The 27,113-nt window shown below is 31.1% G+C and overlaps 1 protein-coding gene across 8 annotated transcripts in view; it reads right to left on the bottom strand.

The window, feature by feature from the left end:
• Positions 1–27,113, bottom strand: part of LOC131849410 (CUGBP Elav-like family member 2) — a 409,465-nt gene that overhangs the window by 114,732 nt on the left and 267,620 nt on the right. For 4 of the 8 annotated variants that reach the window (XM_059199482.1, XM_059199483.1, XM_059199480.1 and 1 more), the window contains 4 exons: positions 17,906–18,367; positions 9,137–9,236; positions 5,197–5,317; positions 167–249 (listed from right to left, as the gene is read on the bottom strand). In XM_059199482.1, coding sequence (XP_059055465.1) covers positions 167–249; positions 5,197–5,317; positions 9,137–9,236; positions 17,906–18,039 — 438 coding nt within the window. In that variant the 5' untranslated portion in view covers positions 18,040–18,367. The remainder of the gene's footprint in view (positions 1–166; positions 250–5,196; positions 5,318–9,136; positions 9,237–17,905; positions 18,368–27,113) is intronic. The other 4 variants (XM_059199486.1, XM_059199487.1, XM_059199484.1 and 1 more) reach the window with 1 other exon arrangement.

Consider the following 27,113-nt stretch of genomic DNA (forward strand, 5'->3'; position numbering starts at 1 on the left):
CGTTCGATATTTATTTATATACATATATCGAACGTAATTGAAAGCCAATTTCGACATTGATTGGGTATTCAATCAATCTGCAATCAAATTAATAAATGTTTTCTACGGCATTTAATTTCATTAACAGGTGGAGTATAAAACGTAGTTAACATATAAACGCACTTACCCCGCTCAATGTTTTGATATTGTGCAAAGCGTCTTGCGCTTTCAACGCTGCTTTGCGCGTGAAAAACGTCACAAAACAGCACCCTGTAACAGAAGCGCACACTATACAAAACATGACATTCACGAGGACACGGCAGGACTTAGGGGTATATTACACTATCATAACATATAAAGGCAATATTACCATCATGTGTAGATTAAATAATCTATTTATGGAACAGGCATTTTTATTCTTAAAAGAAGGCTTCAACAACTATATATAATATAATAGAATTTAGTAAAAGTTCAGTTACTTAAATAATACTGCATTTTGATTTTTTTTTTCAAATATTGACACTATACGATCTACCTAAATTATAAGTGCAAAGATTATTTTATTCGTAATCACAATGACATTTGATATATTTGTAGTATTTAAGATGTTTAAGTAACTTTGATCAATTATGGGCACGCAGAAGTAGTCGCGAGCAGTAACTAAGTAATCTATATCATCATTGCCATGCCTTTACCCCATTATTTGGGGTCGGCGCAGTATGTCCTTATGTATTTCATTCCAATGTCCATATAAATAGACAATCTTTATTTTTTGCAAGAATTTTACCAACTAATTCGTAACGCAGACTCATCAAAAAAGAATCAGCATGAAACTTGCGTTTTTCTCTTTTAAATAAATGTTCTTCATTACATTTTTAAGAGTTTGTGTGAAAACACTGCATAGTGCATACTAATATCACTATCAATTTTTACTTTAGATTTATGGGTATATTAGATAAACGATAATCTAAATATATGTAATATACTCTGTAGGAAATGCGCTATCAAACTCGACATTACTATATCTAGGTCTTATGATTATACAAATACAACAACTTAAATGGAATCAACTTATGCCAGTTCTGCTTAATTCTTATCTTTAGATACTTCTCGCCTAATTTTGTATTCTAATATAAATAATTATTATTTAGTATGATTCATGTTAATTTCTATATTGTTCGAATGCTCCCAAAAAATATGCTTTTTAATTAGTTATTGAAGCATGCATGTTTCTAACAATGAGTAAAATTATATAAAATTACAAACTATTTGATATTATTAATAGTATTTTATTTTTAAATATTTTTATAACATCATTTTTGATACATCTATATTGAATTAGTATTATAGTTATCAGTATACTGTTTTATCAGGAAAAAAAGTAAATTACGTGATATTTTTATAATAGATATAGAATACACATCATCTACAGTAGGTAAATAAAATTCATATTTTAATTACAGTATTCATATTAATATATATATAGAATACGAGCTGAGTTTCTTGTTCTGGAAATCATTCCGAATTGACGGTAGATTTGACATATCATAAGAGTCTGTCATAGACCTACATGAATAAATATGTTATGGATTTTGAATCAATATATTTTTTCAGATTGTATCTAGATAAACCAGTCATATGTTGTTGGTCGAGACGATGTATATTACAGATGGTAATAAACTGACAATATCTACATAGAAATATGATCTTATATACTAAATAACAATAGGAAAATGTAAGGTGGGGTGGCACAGTTTAGACACAGCAGTGCTTATAAACAATATTGAATTTGTCTTACTAGACATTATTAAATGCAATTATTATTTTGATGTATCTAGTATACTATATGTATATTATGATGGTGATGGTGTCCCATATTACTAAAACTAGAAAAGTTAAAAAACCACAATGCTGTATTTTTTACTCTAAGAAATTTAGATAACGTATATTTGAAAAGCATTATTTTTCGTAGGTCCACATTGTAGAACAACGTATATGAGTTTTAACATATTATTAACAACATTTGTAAACACGTAACAGACATACAAAACGTCCACGGGTCCTGCGTGGGTATGCACATTGCGTCCAACATTAACAAAAGGGTTTATTCTTGAAACAAAAGGAACTCTTTCACACAAAAGACATTTAGCGAAACAAACAAAAATGTCAACACGAAACACAGCCCGTCTGTTGCGAGCCGAAACAATAATAGGGTTATTATGAATGTTTTTTATTTTTATTTTATTAAATTTTTATTTTATTTTACCTTTCGTGCGGCGAGTGTATTAAATATGTGCAATGCACACGTACACGTACACGTACGCAGCTACATTGGAACATATGTAGTTAATACTACGATGTGTTCAATTACATACAATGTGTTCACAAAAAAAGTATTTAACTATGTATATCTGGTGTTTAGTACCCGTAACTCGAGCTCTGCTTAGTTTGGGACTAGATGGCGCTGTGTGAATTGTCCATTATTATCTTATGTCTACTTAATCTTCTTTCTGAATATATATAAAACTGCCGATAATGTTTCTACATGTCTATTTAAAGTATACTTATTATTATTAATAATAGTCGAGTATCAAGACGATTAATTTTGACGAAAGTAAAGGGCACTTTATAATATCTATAATTCGATATAAGAAACATACATACAATTTACACACATAATATGCACATTGTTGGGTATAGCAACGTTTTGTCCTTTTGAGTGTTGTTTGTATGTAAAATTAAGCAAGTGTATGTATTTCTAAGTTTCGTGTAATATGTTCAGGATAATATTTATTTATCTTATTTATATACATATTAGAATGTTTTACATTTCTATAAAGTTAAAGCATTACAATACAGATTAAAAAAAAATCAACGCAATTTCACCTTTCTTCGAAAGTTTTCAAGTGATTTATCCTTACAATTATAATTTATGATAATATAATCGACTTTGTATCGACAGGAACTTTGGAAATGAAAATTTGTTGAAATATTAAAACGTAAATTAATTTTCCAAGTGTCGCGAGTCGCTTTTATAGAACAACTTCATCAATATTGATAAACGGCTACTTTGGGAGCGTTTCTTGTGTAAAACAGTTATTAATTTTACTAAAAGGAATTTTTGTAAGAACATAAATTAGCTATATAATACGACGTTTCCAAACAATTACGCTTGATTAAAATTCTTTTAATTTGCACATTTTAAAAGTTTATGAAACTTAGAGAGTTGTGAAATAAACAATAGATTATGAACATACTAATTAACTATATTATATGAATGTGAAAGTTTGTCTGTTTGCTAATCTCTCACAACTAGACCTCCAATCAGATCTTAATGACATTTAAAATCTTAGTGTATAAAATATAAAACACTAATTACTATTAACTTTTAAATTATGTCTCGTCTTTTCATCTGCCTCTCTATATCTTTTCGCCTTTTCTGTGTAAATGGCTAAATCATATCTTCTTAAAATTAGGTATATATCGCGAGGATAGAAATAGTCTATATTTATAACAAAGGTATCTGGAAGGGGGTGAAATAGGGGATGAAATCTGTAAACGAAGACACGGCTAATGCTTGATATAGTGTAATATAACAATTACCAAATTACCAGTGAGTTTTAGTATTTAATATTATGTGTCGTAATATAGTTTTAAAAACATTTTACGCCGGCCTCAAATAAATGGGATGATGAAGAAGTAGAAGATAATGATGATGATGTTATAATACAGTTTTCATTACTTAATAATACAACTTTCCATGTGATATTTAAGTATTCTGATGTTCTACACCGGCAGTTATAAAGCATACAACTTGGATGTATACTTGCACAAGTTGGCCGTACTTTATACATAAAATTACACGAGCCAATCGCTCCAGGAAACTTTCTCTGCTATTGGTTGAAGACGTTGAAAGCTTTATTGTTATGATTCCTTAAGGAGGGAACAATAATAAAGCGTCCCATAACAATATGTCTTTGTATATATTTTTCTTCCAAATATACCGAAGTGAAAAATATTATTAAACGAAAGAAAATTTTATTAGTTATATATATATATATATATATATATATATTACGAAGTTATCTCACTATATATCATTCATATTAGAGTTCTATATATTATAGTAAGGATTCCAATGCTAGAAAAGGTTCTATCTATACAAAGTAATATCTGGTCATTCAGTCTGTGTCACATAACTATACAAATTTTTAAATGAAACGGAATAATTGACTACTTTTTTCCCCTCGAATGTTATAATTAAATATTGTTTTGGGTACATTAAGTACACTATTTTCGTCAAATGAAAAAAAACAGTATGTTACTTATTACTATTATTTTAGCTAACAGTTAAAGAATAATCTGTGTCTATTGATTCCTTACAACAATCTTTCAGATGGCTGCAACATTTTAGGTGCATCTAAATTGTACAAAAATCTTCTATAAATAAAATAGATATAATATTGATTGATTGATTGGATATTTTATGTAAGTTATTATATAAAATGTTGTATAATATTTAACATACTCGTCTTAAAGATATATGCATATTTAAAAAGTTTAAGTTCTAAAATAATGTTTATGGACATGGTAAAATAATATATTGGACGTTAAGTAAAATTGAAAGGAATCCTTATTGAAAAATGCTAAAAAGTGCTGAAGGGCGTAATATGAACGAGCCGAAGAACAAACGAGGCCGCAGTGTCCCAATTTCAATATAGTCGTTTGATATATTAATTGGAATTTTAAACTAAGTCTGTAAAACGTTGGTTACGTTCTTGTGGCAAATATAGTTTGCGTTATAAGACCATTAGATTATTTTAGTTATAGTTTTACTTTTAAGTAGTATTGTAATTGTAATACATTATTATGTAATAACTTAAATTTAATTTCTTAATTAAATTTAAGTTAGATATTTGGTTTTTTATGGTTGCTGGATGCGACTACCGTAATTTACGTGTATACTTTGATACTCTATTTTATTCACATTATTGATAACTCTAATACTCATTTTTACTTAACATTAATCAGTTATTATAGTGAGGGTAAACAAGTGTTCCTATTATTTCTATTCTGGATCCTACCTAATACCTCATCTTCATGACGTAATCGAATTGGAATCTTGTTAACTATTTAAATACGATTAAATATGATTTATACTAAGTTGCAATATATTATATATTACAGAATGGAAACATGAATGACAGCATTACAAACCTTTGCTGGCCCCCGTGATCTTGTCCCTTAGCACGTTGATCTGGTGTACTCTGCCGAACTCTTCAAACATTTGTCGAAGATCGGTTTCGTCCATACTTCTAGGTACTTGACCGACGAACATCTGCAATTTATTAATTTTTAACATTGGTTAAAGGAACCTTCAAAAACTTATCTTTTTTGTAACTAGATAGGAAAAATGACGGTCTACCTAATAGAAAGTGGCATGAGTCGTCAAAATACATAAATATTAACACGGATATGACGCCCGTAGTACTCATGCATTTTGAATAGAAGAACTAAAGTGTAATGCTTTTGCCTAGTAATTTCACTGACATATCTCAGCCTTTAAACCGGGAATAACACTTTGGAAACTACTTGGCGGTTGAAACAGGTCAGACAGAGCTACCCACGGAGTCTTTGTACAGAGTACGCCTTGATATGATCTAATATCCTTCAACTTAAGAAATAATAACCGTAAAAATTATCTGTGTCTTAAATACATCTACTATCGTGGTTTCTGTGTCTTTGCTTTATATCTATTATATATTGTTTTATTATATATATATATTACATACTAAATCATATGCAAAAGGAATTAAAAAATTATATGTTATAACATCCTTAAATCTAGGAATAAAGAAACAAAAAAATATATGTTGGTCAAATTTACCTAGTGACGTGGATTTTGAGTTTTTGTGTTTTATGGTTTATATCATTACACAAATTATAATACTAAAATAATAATTATAAAGATTTAATAATACCTATACGGTTATAACCATATATTATAATGGCATTATCCCATTATATATGGTTATAAATCCTATTGTATTTACTGTATTAAGAAGTAGGGTCAACTCTATTAATGTATGTACGTATTTATGTGTATTTTTTTTATTATAATTCTATTAGCCGCATTCAAGTATCTCTGCACATCCCAAAGGTAGACTGGGAGAGAATGCTATAGCATTAAGTTAACTTTTTGTACCAATTTTAGTTAAAGTTATAAATAAATTTTATGAAAATTATCTGTACAGGGATTTGGCTGACGCGACATTTCACAATGGTAACGTTTCGCCGTTGGCGTGAGATGACTGTGATTCTGGATGCATGAGAGATCTGACGATAACAGCATCCCACTAGATGCGACCTAGTATCCGATTCACTACTGTGCTGTGCACAATTTTGCGTCATTTCAAACGATCGGAGTTATGGTTGGATGTATTCTCGAATGCATAAATAAAACTGCTGATGGAAATTCAACATACATATATGTATATAAAGAATTATTACAGAATAATGTAACTTATATTTTATCTTACTGCTACAGTTTTGAATGGCTTCGGTTTCATCCCTATACAATACAATACAATTTATATGTATATCTGTTTGTTTTGGTTTTAAATTAAATTAATCTTCTCATTAGTATAAGACCATTAAAAAATAATTGAGTTTGTCAGTGATGTATGTGAATATAGTTAAGTAGCAGTAACATTAAATAGCTGTGATTACAACTAACTCCATAGCTATTTCTTAAAAAAAATTTATATGTTTTTTCTTATAAAACGATGGCAACAAACAAGCGCACTAATTTGATGGTCTATATCTGATGGTAAACCATTACCGTAGCCTATGGACGCATGTAAAACCAGGGGTGTTAATGCGCGCACACGACCCTTAAGATTCCTTAATATATCCATTTTTAATTTTATATATTTTACCGTCAAATAGTTACTTTATATTCCTGCCTAAACGCGTCTAAAACACAAGAGAGAATTCACTTACTCCTTAAAAATCTTAATATACTTTGGAATGTATTTATTTAAATAAATGAAAAGAAGTTTAACTATAGCCCATCTCTTGACTTAAGCAAAGAAATTACTTGCAGAATAATTACATTTATTGATTTATATATTGGTACCTAGAATAATTATAAAGAGACTAGTTGTCCCGGCAAACGTTGTTTTGCCTTAAATTTAAAAAAAAAAATTAGGGGACTATCCCTAACATTTATGGGGATGAAAATAAATGTTGGCCGATTCTCAGACCTACTCAATATCATTTTTTTTTGAATCGGTCAAGCCGTTTCTGAGGAGTATGGGAACGAAAACTGTGACACGAGAATTTTATATCTAAGATTATAGTTTTAAAATACAATTTTCTACTTAGTTTAGATACCTGGGAACAATGTAAAATTGGATGAAATAAAATTATTATTATTATTAAATTACTTTTTTTATTCTTCTTATGTGATGTAAGGTAAGGTTAAGGTAATACTCAATAATACGAGCTTTAGTCAAGTGTCGGAGACGTAGTTAGAACTCATACAGTTATTGATATTTATTGTTTAATTACATAGGAGTTTGTATATTTTTTATTATTAAATTAGTTTTTTATAGTCTTTTTAAAATAAAAGGTAATACTCAATAATACGAGCTTTAGTCAGGTGTAGGAGACGTAGTTAGAACTCATACAGTTATTGATATTTATTGTTATAATTATTGTACGAGTTTGTATAAAATTATTATTATTATTAAATTACTTTTTTTATTCTTTTTATGTGATGTAAGGTAAGGTTAAGGTAATACTCAATAATACGAGCTTTAGTCAGGTGTAGGAGACGTAGTTAGAACTCATACAGTTATTGATATTTATTGTTATAATTATTGTACGAGTTTGTACTGGTATCAGAATAGTAAGTAAGTAAGCTGTTATTTATTTAAAAAGTAGAGTTGAAATATATTTATTGAACAAACCGGTTGTCAACTGCAATTGTGCAATGATTTAGAGGCAAATATATAAAGGTCATCACACTGTTGATCAGAGTCAATGCAATGGTAGTTATTTATTTATTGTATTTATATGAAATTCCCGTAACCGATTGCTTATCAAACGCTCTGCATATGTCAATAGAGGTCATCCCTCTGTTTATTTAGGAAGGTATGTACATACACATCTTTCTATCTGTGCGTACAAACACACCCTATTTAGCCAATATCAAACATTACTATATTAAAGTAGTATTTCGATCGATTGGATAATGAAACTTAACATAATTCGCTTTAGACATACTTTATGGGGTTATTAAACTGTCAAATAAGTGCAATTTCGTCTAGCTCAATAAATCAATCTATTAATAATAAAATCAATATTAAATATCATTATAGATGAACAGCAGACAAGGCATTTTAAATAAAACCCTAATATTGAATCAGTAACGACTATTTTAGTATGATTACTAATCTCAATATGGTACCATTTGGAAACTATTACGGTTAATTCTTGAAATTCACGAAAACAAAAGCAAGTTTAAGATAGGTACTATTAAAATATACAAAGATGTATAACATAATATACTTATAACATGATTTATATAAGTGTAACATAATATTATACGCCCACAGCTACGTCTTTTTACTATCGCACCGATCACCATCAACAGAGAATTAATCTCCACATGCTTAAACCTAAATAGTCTCAGACAGTGTGATTTCAGTGGAGCTTCCTCTTAGATACATCCGATCCGTACACTTAGATTGTGGAATGAAATACCTGTCGAGTTTTTTTCGAGAGTATACAGAATGTGGGTTTTCAAGAAAGGTATATTCATGTTCATTAAGGGTCGGCAACGCGCACGTGACACCCCAGGTGTTTCAGGCGTCCATAGGTTAGGGTAACCGTTTACCATCAGATGGGTCGTATGCCCGATTGCCACCTACATAGTATAAAAACAAGTAATTGATATAAGTAGAAGATCTAATAAATGAATAAATAACTGTATAAAACAGGGTTTTTTTGGTAAATGAAGATTGATACAATTATGCGTATAACAAATTAATAAAACACTTGATATATTTCCTTTAGTTATTCTACGATTATAGTAGGCAATTATTTATTATGAATATATGTATGTATTATGTATTCACTACACAACACTCACCTTAATATAATCAGGGTCCGGCAAATCGGCCTTCACTTCATTGTTGTTATTGTTATTTATGCTGTTGTTGTTGTTGTTATTGATGTTCATATTCATCCCACTGTAACAAAATATACATTTATTATAATTATTATATCAACACTGTTATTTACTTTATAAACTAATTTTATTATTCAGAATGAACTGACCAAGCACAGTGTACTCGTGTAATATAAAAGTTTTTGTTCTGTATAAATAAATATAAACAAAATTAAATTAATGTCATAAATTTTATTAGATACCTATGGTTATAAATTAATTCATAGGTTACGGTTTTTTAGCATCAGAAAAACCGTTTTGCTTGATTGCCACAAAAAAGTATCATAAAAGGTATAGTTGTTTTAAAAGTATCATAACATAAATGTGTATTCAAAACTAAACTATATATCTAGATATATCAATTTTTTTTTATGAGTAACTAGATACTCATAAAAGAAATTTGATATTTATACTAATAAATGTTACATTTATAATATTTCAATTAAATGTTAAGTTAAAAAATAATTACTTAATATTAAGTAATGTGACGTCAACTTTGATAACAATTCTTAGTCAATCTTGCAGTCATCGTCACTATATAGATAGTATTAAGATCACACAATTATATTATAGGTATATACAAAACATACAGACATCATAATAACCAATAAAAAAATATTTCTATAAGAAACCAGACTGTGTTTACATTGCACGCTGTTTATATAATAAACTAAAGATGGCGCCACAGTCTCCAAGTAAACCACTTTAAGCACTTTTAAATATTAGTAATAAAAATATCACTGAAATAACACTGAGCTGTTGAAAATGAACATCCCAATAGAATTTAATATACGAAAATAATATTTATTATTTCACTATAAAGAGATTCACTAACTGGACAAAGTAAGTTATGTATTGTTTATAGGTTATGTACCTCATTATTCTAGAAAATGTACCGTTCCAAGCTCTGTAGCCGCCGCACTTGTTTGCCATGACGTTATCACTGATAAGCGCATACATCGCTCGATTACAGGCCACTCTTATCACTTATCAAACTCGATCAACAAACGAGACGGTGTCGAGTAGTTACAACGCGCCGAGGTTTAATAAATGCGGGTAGGTACAGTGAATTGGTATGTTTACCCTACATTTTCATTTATTATTATGCCAGACCAAGGAATTTATGTATAGAGCTTTGTTTATTTGATTTTGGCTTTGAAAATGATTCCTGCAAATATATTGTTAGATGTTTAAATGAAATATTGGCAATGGAATTTTGTAATTAGAAGCATTTGAATGAAGAATTATTTTTTTTCTTTTTCATTTGATGTTAGACATTTCCGCAGCGTAAGCTATGCAACAACATTTAATGCCTATTTTTTAAATCTTTAGTTGCATTATTGAAATTTTAGTAAGAAATGCAAATATTTTTCTAATAACAAAAAATATTTCTCTGAGATAAAATAGTATTCTAATGAAGAAATTATTTTTGAAATCTATTCTGTAGTTTTTAGACAACTCGTTACAAACTTACAAAAGCATAAACCTTTAAGTCCTAATACAATTCGTTTTAACCGATGGAAAGTAAATTTATTAGCTTGCTAGTCATGACGATCTTTAAAACTGTAGGTTTTTTAAAAGCTGTAGTGTTTCTAATCCGCTCAAGTTGCTAGCCTTCTTATCGCGATCACGAACCTTCCAAATTTTGTTATATTATTACATAGTTTTTTTATCGATGTGAATCGAATGGTGCTTACGCTATGTACCTACTGGCGGAGTACCACAAGATTATCGGTCACGAAAAATTGCTATTAATATAACCAGGAATTAACCACGATGGTACTCAGAGGCGGATGCGTGGACATTGACCTGACCATTGCTAAAGATGTTAGAGAGCCATTATCAGTAATGGGACCACTAGTTTGCCCTAATAATTCTTTCTCTCTTATTACAAAACGTTTTATTATTATTATATATATTGTTTAAGTTTATTCTAAGTTTTTATTTCCAACAGAATGTAATAATAAGTGCTACCTACCTATCATTTATACAAATATTATAAATACGAAGTTTTTGTGTCCTTACTACGATTAAATCGGCTGTACGTATCGTAAGGAAATTCGAAGTGAAGATAGAATCCTATCATAAGGATGGTCTAGGCTGCTTTTTACATCAAAAAATGCACATCAAGTCACGGATAACAGCTAGCCATTCATAATGTTCTAAATATCATTAGTCGGAATTAGTTTGTTGAATGCGGAAGTACTTGAATATGTGAACAAGTATGACGAATAAGTAAGGTCGCATACAAAACCAGTGTTGCCAGGTTTTGCTTGAAATTCCTCAAAACTAAGGTTTAAAAAAATCTCTACAACTAAAAAGTCTGTATTACTAAGCCTTACTCAACCCTGATTATCTACTTCAATAGGTTTTCGAAACTTATGACCTATTTTTACTAGGCGCTTGTTCCCATAGTTCTTTTTAAGTCTATATAAATGTGCAATAATTTTCCCCCTCACATTTTGTAATTCTCAAATATTTGCGTGTTCAAAATTTCCCCCAACGCAATCAAAATCCCCTTAAATTAGCGGAATAGCTCCCAATGTGGCATGACTGTACATAACATATATTCATATACTCGCTGAAAAAGGCCTAGTGTGGTGGACATGATTCATTGTAATAGCACTCATTATTATCTATGTTATCTATGGATCGATACATTATTTTGGTGATAACATACGAAACTAATGCTGCTAGTAAAAAAATATCACTATTGCATTTAATTTTCAGGGCATGAATTCAAACCATACTTTTGATTTATAGCATGGGCTCCTAATGTTTTTTAATTTCATCGCGCATACTAAATAACCTATAAAAATGCACGTTGTTTTTATACCACGATGGTGGTAATAAGCACACCATGCCTATCTGATGATAATCGGTTACGGTACTTACTAGAGACGCCGAAAACATGAGGCATGTCACATTAATAAAACTTCATAAAAAAACATATTTTACCAGTTAGTTCATTCCACAATCAGAACATGTGTGTGAGGAAACTAATTTGAAATCGCACTGTCCACAATCAATAAGTGTGTGGAGATGCCCTGAGAACTCTCTTTCGATGGCGAGCGGTGTGAAGTTATAAGGTTGCTGTAAGCGTCATATCAACTAATTTGCTTTGTATTAAAGCCATTGTGAAACCCAGGTGATGAAACTTTATCTCCTTCCGACCCTTCATCTGGGTCCAGTTCAACTGGATTACTAGTGAGATCAGGACTATCGACAATTCTCATGGCAATACTCCTTAGTTAGGATCGCAGTATTTCTTAATGTAAGCAAACAAAAATTGCGTAGTTTGTCATTATTTATATAGATATACGTAATCAGGTATCGGCTAATCTATGGCCTAATTCTTAGCACATGGAAGGTGATAACTGTTTGTTTGTTATTGGACTTTATAGGAAAACTAGAAATATACAAATACATATAGTTTTTTAGATTGTTAAATGATTTATTCTAAATAAATTAAGACATATATATCTCTTTTTATATTGGAAGTGGCTAGTATATAATTACTACACATAATATATTAGGACTATTTGTTACTAGATATATGTAGTAATTGGTTTTATGAATCAATGGAGATATTCATTGGGTATACAGAAGTAAATATAATTTATTCTTGATTTCATCACATAAGACATATCAGTTACTTAGCAACAAGAACATTAATTTTGAATGTGATGGATTATATTTTTTATTCCCCAATCAATGTGCCTAATATGAATCAATTGAAATTCAGTGAATATTTCAGAAAACACGCACGTGTTAAATTCATGCAATTTGATATAAGAACTATGTAAAGATCAAGTATCACGAGACCGAACGTGGGCTATTTTATATCTCAAAAGAGGCAGGCAAAGGTGCAGAAGACAACTAATAAGATTGAATTGTATAAATTGCATGGTATTTGTAAGTAAAACTATAGTACAGTACAGTAGGTACCATCATTGCAGCTAGATGCCCACGCCGCGCTCGGATACTGAATCTGTAAACCATCCCAAGACATTCCACGTTTATGAAAGAATTCCCAGGAACCTACGGCACTGCCGCAGAGCTGCCTACGTAATTAGAATTCTTCTGTCTTTATTATAAAGCTGGGTACATTTCTGGGCAGTTATGGGTTTATTTTTAAAATTTAAAAATGGAATCGCAGAGATTTTTTAAATAACAGTTCAAATTTAAAAATATAATTCGAATATCTTTAGTCACTTATGCAAGCCAAGTTTGTATTCAGTTCTTTCCCTACCGTTCTGTTCAGTCTATAGACTAAATTGAAAATAATTGTCAAGAACTCGACTGAATTTGTTTTTTTTAACAAATTTGTTTTTATTATCCACTTATTTAGGGATTTCTGTACAACATTAAAAGTTAATATTAAGTATTTTATAGTGATAATATAAATGTGAAGATGTAACTGTCTATCTGTCTTTCAGTTAGTTATATTTTTACTAAACGCATGAATAGATCTAAATATTTATCGTGAATATACATGGTATAAGATAATGTATATATATGTATATATATACATTAATTTTTCTCTCAAAAAACACACATGACGACGTAATAGTTAGTAATACTATAAATGTAAAAGTACCTATATAATACGTAGTATATATAATAGTCATTCTGTTTCTTCTTATTTTTATTCTGTTATTTTTTTAGTATTAACCGCTAAAAGGAACTTAATTAAGTATGACATAAAGATAGATTATATCTTATATATTATATATTCTATAATGGCCTCATTTTGTAATATAAAGGTCTACCTGCTATCCTATACTTATATTATACATTCGTAGGTAAAGCAATTCGTTTTATCTCACAAAATTTATCTTCGTGTATAAGTTAAATCCTTTCTAAATGGAGAAGTTCAAAAATATCCCTCAGATTTCAGATACGAGACAGTGAAAATTAGCAACTGGTCCCGCAGAATAAACTGTCAGCGGGTCCACTTACCAACATACCCTACTCAATCAAAATCAAAGTTGAAATCAACTGTCCGTCTCATTATCTTCCCTATTGAAAATGAATACAAATTTCGACAATTCCAAACGTACCAATTAGTTCGAGTTAAATAATTATGCATTATACTTATTTATGAATGCCACGACTTTTTACCGCGGTTAACTTTGTATAAAAATCTGCCTCGTGAGTTTTTAGAGTTTAGATAAGAGTTAGCCATTTTAATTCTATAAAAAATCAAATATACTAATACATGCAGTATCTAAGTATTACAGCGATATTTCAGCTAAGAACATATATCAAAAGTTTGTTCTTTGAATATGCCAAGTAGGATACTATCAAATAAATTTACTAATGTACTTCAGTTACTACATCTGTATACTCACTAAAGAAACAAATAAATTGAGTGGCAACACCTCCTCACATGTTTATGTATATGTGGCCGAAAGTATTACTCATTGGCTAACATCAGATTCACAATTAAGGTTGCAACAGACTCAAACCCCATATTCTTCGCAAATCCAAAGGCTACAGATTAGCCTAAATACAGAGACAATCTAAAAAGCCTAATTGCGGATCTTCCGAAGAGTATCAAATCTCCTCTGGAACTAGAACTCATTGTGGATATGTTTTTTAAATGCACATCAAAGTTCAAAAATGTGTGTATAACGTTCTACGTCCACAAAGTCCTAGACAAGGGTTATTAACGCCAACATTTAGATATATTTTGTAGTAATTTATAAATTTGCTACCTACCAACAGGTGCAAAAACATGTTCAGTCTAAAGGTTACGAAGCTCATGTAAATCTGGGCCGCCGTAATATTACTAGTATTAAAATTCTTAAACGATAAGTCCGCCTTCAGTAAATATTTGACGTGACGAAGCGGACTCTTGATAGGCTAGTTCAACACCGTGTAAGATAATGACGTAATAAGTTAAAACATACTCCTGACGTCATGTAATTTAAAAAATAAAATAAAACACATAATTACTCGTACTAAAAAAATATGAGAGATAACATAATGATGCTGGAAAACTCACTCATTGCTGTCTAATTCCAAAATAAGTAGAGGCTATAGAGGGTAATAAATATATCATCACGACTGACATCGTCTCATTTGGGGTAGTCAAAGACAATTGTTCATATCAAGCGTCAATATTTGATATCCCTACATTTTACTCAGTATATTAGAATTAAACTTTGATACGAGACGAACCCATCGTCGCCGCCGTAGAGGAGCCTACACTGTATGTACTTCTAACATCAATTTAATATACATACATACTGAAATACGTATAGAAAGTCCCAAACTAATGCTAACGGACATAATTATGAATAAAATGGTAGCATAGTGCAGTGATCACATGTATTCTGTAATTAAATTTAGACATAAATCTGTATTTTTGCAATCATCTACAAGCTATGTCAAAAGAATAACAGCTGAAATCACTCCTGACGTTACGTCAAATCACTTTATATCTATAGTATAAGGGTATGTAATAGACTTATATGAATAAAGTTATTTCGACTTGATTTGATGACTTACTATTAAGTAACTTGCTCATGAAACTATCTAAGTACTACAAAACGAGACGCAGATAGCGAAATTTTATCAAGACTCTCCCAGGATAGCAGATTGAACATATAGGGTACAGATTCATTGCTATCAGTAATCAGTTTATCAAAATGCAAAGAAGAAAATGTTAGAATTACACCACATTGTGAAATTGTGGGTTTTCAATTTGATAAGATATATGTTGACACGGTGAACGAAATAACTTCTTACAAGATCTAAGTTGAAGATGTGGGTATAAGAAAGGTGATAGAAAAACTACGTGCTACATATGTTGATAATTTTGAAGACAATAAAATTCTGCTAAAATTCAGATTAAGAAAAAAAAGATGTTACAATGGTATAATAGACTCATATCGTCGATATTCTGTCAATTTTTAAAAACATTTACACAATTTATATCAAATAAAATATACCTAGTCTTCAGAATGTTTCTAACTAACATAACTTGACTAATTCTTTTTCTGTTGTTTGAATCTGTCACAACAAGTTTTGAATGACAGAATATATTTGAAAATTTCATATAACATGCAGACTTGGGTGGTAAAAGCTTTTAAGTTTTTTTACATATTCATTTTCTGCATTTTGTTGTCTTAAAAATTTATTTCTAGACGTGCGTGATGTAAAGCACAGTCAATGACACTTATGATATTTGCACTAGAGATTTTAAATATTGTTTCTAATTTAGGATACCAAAGAATTTTATCTAAGATAATAAGAATTACTGACGGACTATGTTTTCTATATTCAAGTAATTTTGGTTTAGTAGGCAATAAATTGGACCATGTTTGTCAATGTTATACGATAGACGACGATGTCAGAAGATAACGAGCAACAATGAAAGAAAGAAAAGAGGAAAAACTAATTGATGACCTTACTACATAGATACATTTGATAGATTTAAAACGAACAAAATCTATGACATATTACTTGTTGTAGGTACATATGACATAGGAAAAAAAATTAATAATTTATATTCCCACTCATGCAGTGAGATTAAATGATAAATAAATGTATAAAGTGTAACAGTGAGCGAAAGAGAAAAAGAGATGCGTACAAGAGAGAGAGAGAGAGAGAGAGAGAGAGAGAGAGAAGAGATGATATGAGATGAGAGAGAGATGTTAAAATAAAAGAAGAGTTAATTATGCTGTGAAGTTCAAATTTAGATACATATATACGCAATCATAAAACATGACTAATGCATTGGTGTCGTGAGATTAAAAAATAATGAGATTGTGAAAAGTAAATCGGATTGTCTCAGTTATCATTGTGTAAACTAAAGAGATTGTTGTTAACACTTGCTTATCAACCTACAAGTATGATCATAACTCATCTGTATAAAAAAAAGTTATAAAGGTCTACAGCCTCTAAAGATGAATGAATTAACGATTCATCTTGTAATACCCTTCTGCCATGGAGCAAGAAAATTAAGGGTCACCCTGCTAGTTAAAGATGTTGCGAGTGTAATATACACTCTGCCTGATAATCGACGTATAACAAAAACTACTAAATCTAGAAAGCTGTAATCTGGAACGTATATATTATAAAGTATCTGCTAAAAGGAGGATCTTTGTAAAACGCCGCGGGTTACAACCTGGACAGCTGATTGTCTATAATAACACGTAAAAACAAGTACATATTGATCTCTAAGTCTTAAAAAATAAGTCTTAGTTTTGATATATTTTTTTACGACTTAGTGATTAAATTATTCAAACAACAAATGGAAAGTAAATGCTATCTATTTCTGAGAGAATCATTAAAACGGGCGCAGAATTTTCGAAGATTAGCATTTACCGTTTTACACCTTAAACAGCTCCTCAGATAAGCTAGCTGCTTGCTTGTAAGCTGTATTCCGATTTGTAGGTTCAAGTACTTATAGCAACAAATGAATAGGTACGTATTTAGGAATACTTTAGATCTGAAGAATGGCAACGTAGGGTTATAACATATATCATAGTATATTTGTATGATATCCTTTGTACTGATAATTCTCAAATCGATGGGTTTTCATTTCAAATAGTTGGTTGCGCAACTTGAATATGTTTGCCATTTTAGTCGAAACAACATAGTCAAAATAACCAAAATAAAAGAACATAGTCAAATTGGGACATTTTTTGGAGTTTGAATGATATAGAATAAAGAACTTACTTGGGCTTGGAGTAGGGTGATGATGGCGATGATGCCTTATGGTTCCTGTTGGGGTGCGTGTGTCTATTTGCGTTGTTGTCCAGGCCGCCGCCCGGCGATATTTTACCGGCGAGTGCGTTCAGTGAGTGCAGCATTGCGGGCGGCGGCCGCTTCGTTCCAAGCGGCCTGGTCACGCTGATGCCTCGAGCCAGTTTGTCGAAAACCTGCCCGCTATCGGTAACCACGGCACCTTATCTCCTGATAAGAGGCGCGGGGGCACACCCGCCCCCCGCCTCATCGCCACCTGACACTGTCACACTCTGCGTATTTACTGTTTGCCGTTTAAACTGATGTAAGGGTCAGCGTCCTGTCCGTTTTGGGCATTTTTTCATAACGTACAAAATTAGTTTTATTTTACACTTTATGTATTTCACACTTTGTCTTTTACACAAATGAATCACTCAATTACTTATCACAGTTAATCTGTTGGGAGTTGGTTAAAATAGGTAAAGATGGCCGTTACGATATTTCTAACTTATGAAAACAGTAAAGTAAATTACAAAAAGTATATAAAATAAAGTAAACGAATAAGCTCGTATTGTAAACATTATTGAATTAATTTTCTTAATGAAGTTAGGTTAAGCGCCTGAATAAAAATGTATAGCAACGAAACATTGTTCGTCGCAATAAAGTTTATCGTAGGCGTTTAAGGAAAAATATGCCGTGAGCAATTGAATTAACCTCGATGAATAAGTGATTAAGGACAGTAACAGTTTTAAAGAAGTGGACTCTTTACTTGTTCTTTCTGAGAAAGAATGGCTAAATATAAGTTATAACATAAATAAAATTTATCTGCAACTTCGCCTATGGATCTTTAGACTTCATAACATTGAACTAATATGCATAGTTTTGAAGTTTTTATTGTTGTTGTTCCAATATTGCTTCATGTATATATGAAATTTAGTATATTAAAAGGTTTAAAGATTTTTTAAAGGTTATTAGAAAAGTTAAAGTCAGTATTAAATTAGGTTTTCACGACCCATTACTGTATATCATACTATATATACCCATCATATTGTCATTATCCAACACTGACACTGTATATGGCATAAAAAGCCCCGGGGAAAACAAATCTACACCACATTACTATAATAAAGCCTCTCGCCTCAATAACATAGTGCCTGTTGGCTCTCTGCCCATTATGCGACTAATAATCATAATGACACCGAATATCATTTTATAAGGCAAACAAACACATTTGTACAGGACGGCGGTCTTTACTAATCTTATACGTTTCACAATTTAGTTATGGTCATGTTTCTTTGATGATAGTAAGTAATATCTGCATCTTCTGATCTCTAGGGACATAAACATGTATATCCCATTAATTAACTATATAAACAGCAAAGTACGAGTAGTTACAGATATATGTATAGATAATTGCATAGTATATGCAAGTGACTTACTCATTCGAGGTAACAACGGACTGTTAACTCATAATTGTTTATTTTTTCGTCCTCGCTTATTAACGAACCACCGTGAAATTTGATGTATATGTTCTAAGAAAAACATTTTATTGTGAACCATTATACATATGTGTATAAGGGGAAAAGGGGATTGTTAGTAATGTGGACTGATGATCTCATTGCTAGCAATGTACCATGTCAGGTTGACCTCCACGCGGTTCCCTCTGTAAACCTTCGTCATAAATTCATGGTGAATTTGTAACGATGGGCTAACTGACCTGACATCATGCTCATCTTATCATCCTCTACTGGTGCTTCGCTAGCGTAAACCATTAGCGCAGGCGGGTGCACCATTCCATTATCATCCATAAAAAAAACATACATATATAATTAATATACATAGCGTATTATGGTCGGATATAGACATAGATGCTACTTATTTAGGTCACTTGGACAATGAAACGCGTCCTGTTTAGAATGATCTATTATGTAAACCATTAGTACCGATTTAAGTCCAATTACAGACAAAATCCATATTAATATTATAAATGTAAACATTCACATGATTGTCTATCTGTTAGTATGTTTGTTATGCTATTCACGCCTAAACCGTTTAACTGGCACTATATGTAAGAATACAGAGTATAATATAAATCTATGGTTATAGTACTAGCTGTTACTATTGACTTAGTCTGGATTTTTTAGATGAAAGATAACCTATAGTCTTGCTCGAATACTATCTATTTTCACACCAATACCGTTGAGCGGTTTAGTCGTGAAAAGTAACAAACGGACAGACACAGTTCGTATTCATTATACATATATAATAACAAATAATATATAATATGGTAGCAAGGGTTTCAATATTCAATAGAGAAATAGTGTGGATATGTAGGATGAATCCTATTTGTGGCTTATTCATCTCGACAGTAGAGAGAAGTCTTGTCAGCGCCAGATTTCGATTGCGTAATGCCATTTTTGTCTTATCAGGGATCCCATTCCGCTATTTCCAGCTAATTTTATCTGAGCAACACTCGCCCGTTTGTTTCCCCCGGGACTGTATGAGTTTCGCGTTAAATGCTAATGCGTATTGACCATGATTACTAATTGCCTGATTCCAGACGTCTGAATTATTTATACTGTGTACTACTTCCATTGTTACAGCACTTCGAGTAATACTGTGTTACTATATGGAGTAGTATGAGTAATTTTATTTACTAAGATATAATTAATTAATTCTTTTTTTTATTATTTAGACTCCAGTATGGTCTAGCACATAGCTTTTCTTCCGACGGTCGCAAGTACGATTCCTCGCACGATGCAAACATTTGTATTCGTAAGTATGATTATTTATATCGGTCTGTGTTTATTAAGTATGTATTATATTTACTATATATATTTATCTATTTTCTAGTACCAATAACACAAGCTTTGCTTAGTTTAGGACTATACGGCGCTGTGTGACTTGTCTAAGTGTTTTATCCATATCCGCTAATGTAGTTAATTTTTTAAATAATATCTAAATTTTATTTCCCTACAACCTCTAATGGTAATTCTATTACCATAATTCTGCACTTAGCACTTTCATACAAGTTGGTACATCATGCCAAAACGAAGCTCCGTTGTGTGCCAAATTTTTACACATTTATTTGTATTTTTTGTGTTGGACAAGTATTATGTGGTAATTTATATCTTTAACATTTTATTCAAGTATTTGTTAAATTTATATATACTTGACATGGTTCTACAACATGTTATATACATAAGTAATATTCACCCGAAAAATTACTCTAAAATTTAGACAGAATTTTCTGAGTATACAGACCTTGACGGTAATCGATCTCACGACCTATAGTTTCTATAATCTGAGGTAGTAATAAAATAGGGTACAAAAATAAATCTATTTATATAAAATACTAGTTATTAGCCGCGATTTCGTCTACTCTTTTAGAGATAAAAGATAACTGATGTCTGCCCTCGTGGGTCAATTAATGAAATTATACCTGAAGATAGTACAGTTATAATTCCATTAATTTTTGGATGAACCATTATCAAAAAAATATTTTGAATATATTGATAAAACATGCAAGTTAATAAATAATAAAAATACTACTTTACAAATCGACCTAACATTTCAATAACAGCTGACAGCTCATCAAATAATAGACAGTCGTAAATAATAATATATTTTTCTGTTTAGCAGCCAACGCACAAAAACCTTGGATATTTTAAAAGTCCGCTCCGGCGTTTTACGAAACAAAACGAGCATGAAAGGGTCGTGGTAACGTCGCGAATTATCCGCATTGCCTATTACGTGAACATAAATTGACGGAGATTTTTTTTATTGAGCACGCCAAATCGCCGACATCACGAAAGCAGGAACCGGCAGGAGTAGATATACCGTAACTCGGGCTGACGCTCGATTTGAATAAGTCGCTTTAGTTTTTATTTCGATTGTACTTATCAAGATTTGTACTATCGATACCAATATTTTTTATCAAGATATATTTGTTGAGAAGCTCTTTTGATATTAAAAAAAAAAGATATTTGATAATTAATATCAAAAGAGAAATTTGAAATGTAATTATATTTCTTTCTTATGCCATTTTTAAGGAGTTGGTGATATATGTTTTTCTTTCTCATTCTTACCATATCATCTTTTCCATCCATCCATCTCTTTTCCAGCCTTCCTCTGCCCTTTAACCATCTACATTCATATGTTAAACCTGTAATTTATATGTATTGGAAATATAATATTATTAAAAAAATTGATAAACATACTGGCAAGTCACAAATATACAATTACTCCTATATCGCTTACTGCTATTATAATAGCATCATAAACGTAGTTATTGATACATTAGCGTGATCTTACCACAGTAAATTACGTATAAACGATCACAACATGGAAGGAAGAAACGCTAATAAAAAATTGATAGCCGTTATTTATGGTCTGTGCTGGTGCAAGCGGGAGATCCGTGGCGGATTAAATGATAAAAGATAGTGGATGAACATTGTAAAGGGTATAATATAAATATTTTGCTTATATTTTACACGGTCACATTATTTTCAACACAAAGTCGAACAATTTTAATACAAATATTATTATCTGTACCATCTATTTAAAAATATAGATAAATTATAAAAAATATTATCTTCATTTCAATCCGAAAGACGGCCACTGCTGAACAAAGGCCTACCCCAAAAATCTCCTCGACGATCGATCCTGCGCTGCTCGCATAATTAGTAATAAAATATTAAGATTTTAATACAATTCACGAATACTTCTCGATATATTTGTGAGCTAGAACCATACCTGTATAATTATTTTATTTTAAAACATTATTTTTTTGCCAGGTTTTTGAGAGATATAATAATTAATTCTATCAAAAACTAATAAAATATCCGAAAAAATTTTGTGTATTCATAATTTTGAGAGCCATAGAGATCTTAATTGCAAATCTCTGGAATGAAAATGTATTAATTAAATAAAAATACTTGTACAAAATTATTCAATCATCATCATCATCATCATCATCGCAGCTCGGAAGACACTGCTGGACATAGGCCTCCCCCAAAGATCTCCACGACGATCGGTCCTGCGCTGCTCGCATCCAATCCATTCAATCATATTTAATTATATAGTTGTATACTAATATTTATTCGAATATATTTCTCTTTCTCATCCTACTCTATGAAAATAAATAATGAAAATGTCTTCATTTACATGACGTACCATGCCTACTTATCTCTGAGAGTCAACGTCGACTGCATTAACGTCGAACAAGTTTCGTCTCTCTAAAAAAGTTAAGAATGATTTTAATTTCACAAGGCAAGTGCCACTTGTCTGGAAAAGTTGTCTCCGGTAATTATTTATGTATTATCCTGCTGGCCAACTGCAGTGGGTCAGTTGGGAAGTTGTAGTGGGGCGAAGTTGAAGGCACTAAGTGGAGTGCAGCATTGAAGTGTTGTGGACGATATAAATTGTTTGGTTTAAAGGCATTGAAAATGTTAAGAGTTGTGGAGTGTTTTTTTTATTTTCTAACAAAGTTGTCCTCTATATACGTCCATTTAAGTTTCTTATTTATTTATTCTATTACGTTCAGTGATTAATCATCATTGCCGTGCCTTTATTATTTTAGGGTCGGCGCAGTATGTCATCTTCTTCCATTGATCCCTATTAACCGTCATATCGAATCTTACTCTCCTTTTGTACATATTATCCTTTACACAGTCCATCCACCTTATTTTTGGTCGTACTTTCCTTTCTTATAGTTAATATGGGAAGAAACAAAAGTTTGGTTACAATTATATAATAACAGGGATTGTTGTTTCTAGTCTGTAATTAAATCATAATATATTATTAAACTAAATAATTGGTAAATACTTATACGGATATATTCCCTTGAGTTAAATAATAAAAAGATATAATATCTTTTTTTTCTACTAGATATATTTCAACAGACATAGGCATTCGGTAGACATTCGGTTTTTTTTGTTTCATCCCAAATGAAACAAAAAAAAAAAATATTAACGACACTTTCAAGATTTTAATTAAGGAATAAGAGCAGATAAAACTATTTTTAATGAAGAAGAAACCTAAGCAGACTTTATACAAGGACTACTTTGTAGAAAGTCTGCTTAGGTTTTGGGAGATGTGATAGTGAAATACTGTAAAGATCTTGAAATATTGTACGGAGGCAAAATTTATTTGCCCTCCGTAATGACAACGCCTGAGGGGTACCACTTTATACCACTTACCATTAGATAGATTGTTAGGGTAGTTAAAAAGAAGTTCAGTTACATAAAAAGAATCTGTTCTCTCTCCTACATCACACACTAATAAAGAAAATGTTATATTGGTCAATTGATTAGTTTATGAAATTCTGTCCAGTGTAAATCTTACAATATTAGATGAATTTAGATCTGTGTTATTACGACTGTATTTTATATGAAGTTTGCCTCTGTATATCTATTTACTTTGTGGTGGCACCACGAAATTTCATTAATTTTCATTCGCCCAACTTTAGCTTGGCCCGTTCCTCACCGAGAGTTATTTTGTTTCGGATTTCAGCGTCGTATCCTGATTTCATAGTTTCGGACGGATGCCTTGCTTGCGAATAATGTAAAGTCGTGTTCCAGATGAGAGGGTCCAACCGAGTTACTATTAAGGTTTTTGATTAGGGTACAAAGGTAAAGTTTGCGGTTTGTTGGACATGTTTTCAAACTTAACTGTAAAAACATGAGTTTGGCCGATGAAAACACCGTTAATGCTATCACAAAATAGCAAAAATCTGTTTTTTAATAACCATTCACTAAATAATAAGCAATACCTAATTTTAAATGTTTTATGCATGTATAATTGCTGAACAGAATAGAATTATGTACAATTTTAAAATTAAAATTCATCCTAAAACAAAAGAATGTATTCAGTATCGATAATTTATCACTTTTATTTTTATTTTATTCTAATTATTGTTTCCACATATATACAATAAAAAAAAAAGTTATAAATTATCGATACTGAATACATTTTTTTGTTTATCAAGTGTAAATATTATCAGTTTATATTTTGAGAGTAAATAATAGGACTAAATTTTGGTAGTACGTAATATTTTTCTTTAGCTAACTACTAATTATAACAATATTTAACATTGGTTTGTATATAGAAATATAGTAATATAAACATTTCAAAAGTGAGCCTAATTAAACCTCAAGAAGAGTATAGAATTGAATGTGAAATTTGATGTTTATTTAAATAGAAAATCCAGTGCAAACTACATTATAATCGTAGCCGCTAAATTCTCCCAAACCTCATTTTATTACATCGTAAACGGTCATGGCATAACATATGCTGTTATATTAAGTATGCGGAATACGGTTGTAAATACGCCCCCGATTTATACGAATATGGTTTGCAAATCAAATTTATCTTTGCAGTGGTGAGCATAAGTGTCAGATAATTATATTTATGACGAGCTGTGCCTGTGACTTTGTACGGCATCGTTTCTAGAACAGCACGTTTTCTATCAATATTTTTTTTGCTATTCATTAACTGTTTAAATGAAACAAACACTAAATTTAAGGGACCTGGACCTGAGATACGTCAGTGTAAAACGTATTCAAATCGATTTAGCTATTCTAAAATTATATAGATGAATAGATAAAGTAGAAACCTTAGAGAGTACAAGGAAAATACTTGTAGTTATGCACCGGTGTATGTTCACATTATCAATTGGCTATAGTTTTTCATAAATTAACAATGAAATTAAAAAGTATTCAAACGAATATTATAAAGAGTTATATTTTATTAAGTGTTGGAATATATTGACTCACAAAATACTTAGGGGTCTTTATCAAAATCCTTTCTTAGGGGGTGCATACGTCATAATAGCTTTATGCATGCAAAGTCTCAGCCCGACTATGTCAGTCACCTTAGATTTATATATATTTAGATTGCAATGCCATATTTCAATTATCATAATGTATCATTTATAGACCAATTAATTATAACGTTATAAATTTATAAAAAAACTAATTTAATACAAAATAATAGTTCACTAACAAAACTTACCTACTATTGTTTTCTTATATTTAGGAAACTTATAAAATAACCTATCAACTATGACCATTAACTTACTCGCCAATAATCTGCTTTTGGTGTCACCAGCAAAGCATTTTTCTCATCACTTTTTTAACAAGCACTTTTTATGCAAAATGTTTGTATCGGATGCTAGTACAGCGCTGTGCACTTTTAACATTATCATCTACAGGTTGACGCCTAACTAAGAGAGTAATTTTTAAATGTATATACAGATAGACAGTCTCGAGTATTTACATTATAAAATATATGTCATCATAATTATTTCAGCCTGGAAGACGTCCACTGCTGAACAAAGACCTACCCCAAAAATCTCCACGATGATCGGTCGTGCACTGCTCTCATCTAATACTCTCTATCGATCGTGATCAGATAGTCGGTCCACTAAAATATAATCTTAACTCTAAACCGCTATTTCGTCGCCTTCATAATTATTCAACAAATTAGGAGCGCCCGCCGACCTTCGTGATACTTTGATGTCAAATATCATTAGAAATAGTTTAGTTATTACTAAACTATCTATTTAAAAATAAACTATCTAATTTACTGTCTATTTTTTGCCTAATGAGACATACAAGATAGATACACCTTCGCAATATTAGTATGGATACTTCTCATAATCACGTCAATGTATATGATGGGACAGATAGTCAAACACATCTCGATATCGCAGCACACCTGTAGACGAACAGCGGGATCTATCCTGACGGCTTAACTCTGTGCCGCTGGTTCGTCGCCTCCACAATTATTCAACAAATTAGGACCGCCGCCGACCTCCGCTATGTACACTTGCCGCGGAAATGTAATTTCCTCCGCAATGTTTTCCTGCCGCCGGCGTTGGCTCCGGATTGCAACGGATATAATAATAACCGAGAAAAGCCCAGCGGACTTGATTGAATCTTGCCCATGGTAAATGCAAATACTTTAGCACCGTTCTGTTAATATAAACTTAGCCCTTTTACATTTTTAAGTGCCATACATTTATATAGTACACCGTTTTGTGCAACATACTCTTTTGTTACACTCCACACACAATCGACTATTTGCTAATATATATAATGTAATATCAAGTTTTCAGTAAAGATACCCATTATGAGACAAAATATAAACCATTCAAATCAGATCCTCTATTTGTCAATCGGTATAAAATAAATATTATATC

The sequence above is a fragment of the Achroia grisella genome, unplaced genomic scaffold (genome assembly GCF_030625045.1).
Source record: "Achroia grisella isolate CSIRO2021 unplaced genomic scaffold, CSIRO_AGI_Agris_v1 utg642, whole genome shotgun sequence".
NCBI lineage: Eukaryota > Metazoa > Arthropoda > Insecta > Lepidoptera > Pyralidae > Achroia > Achroia grisella.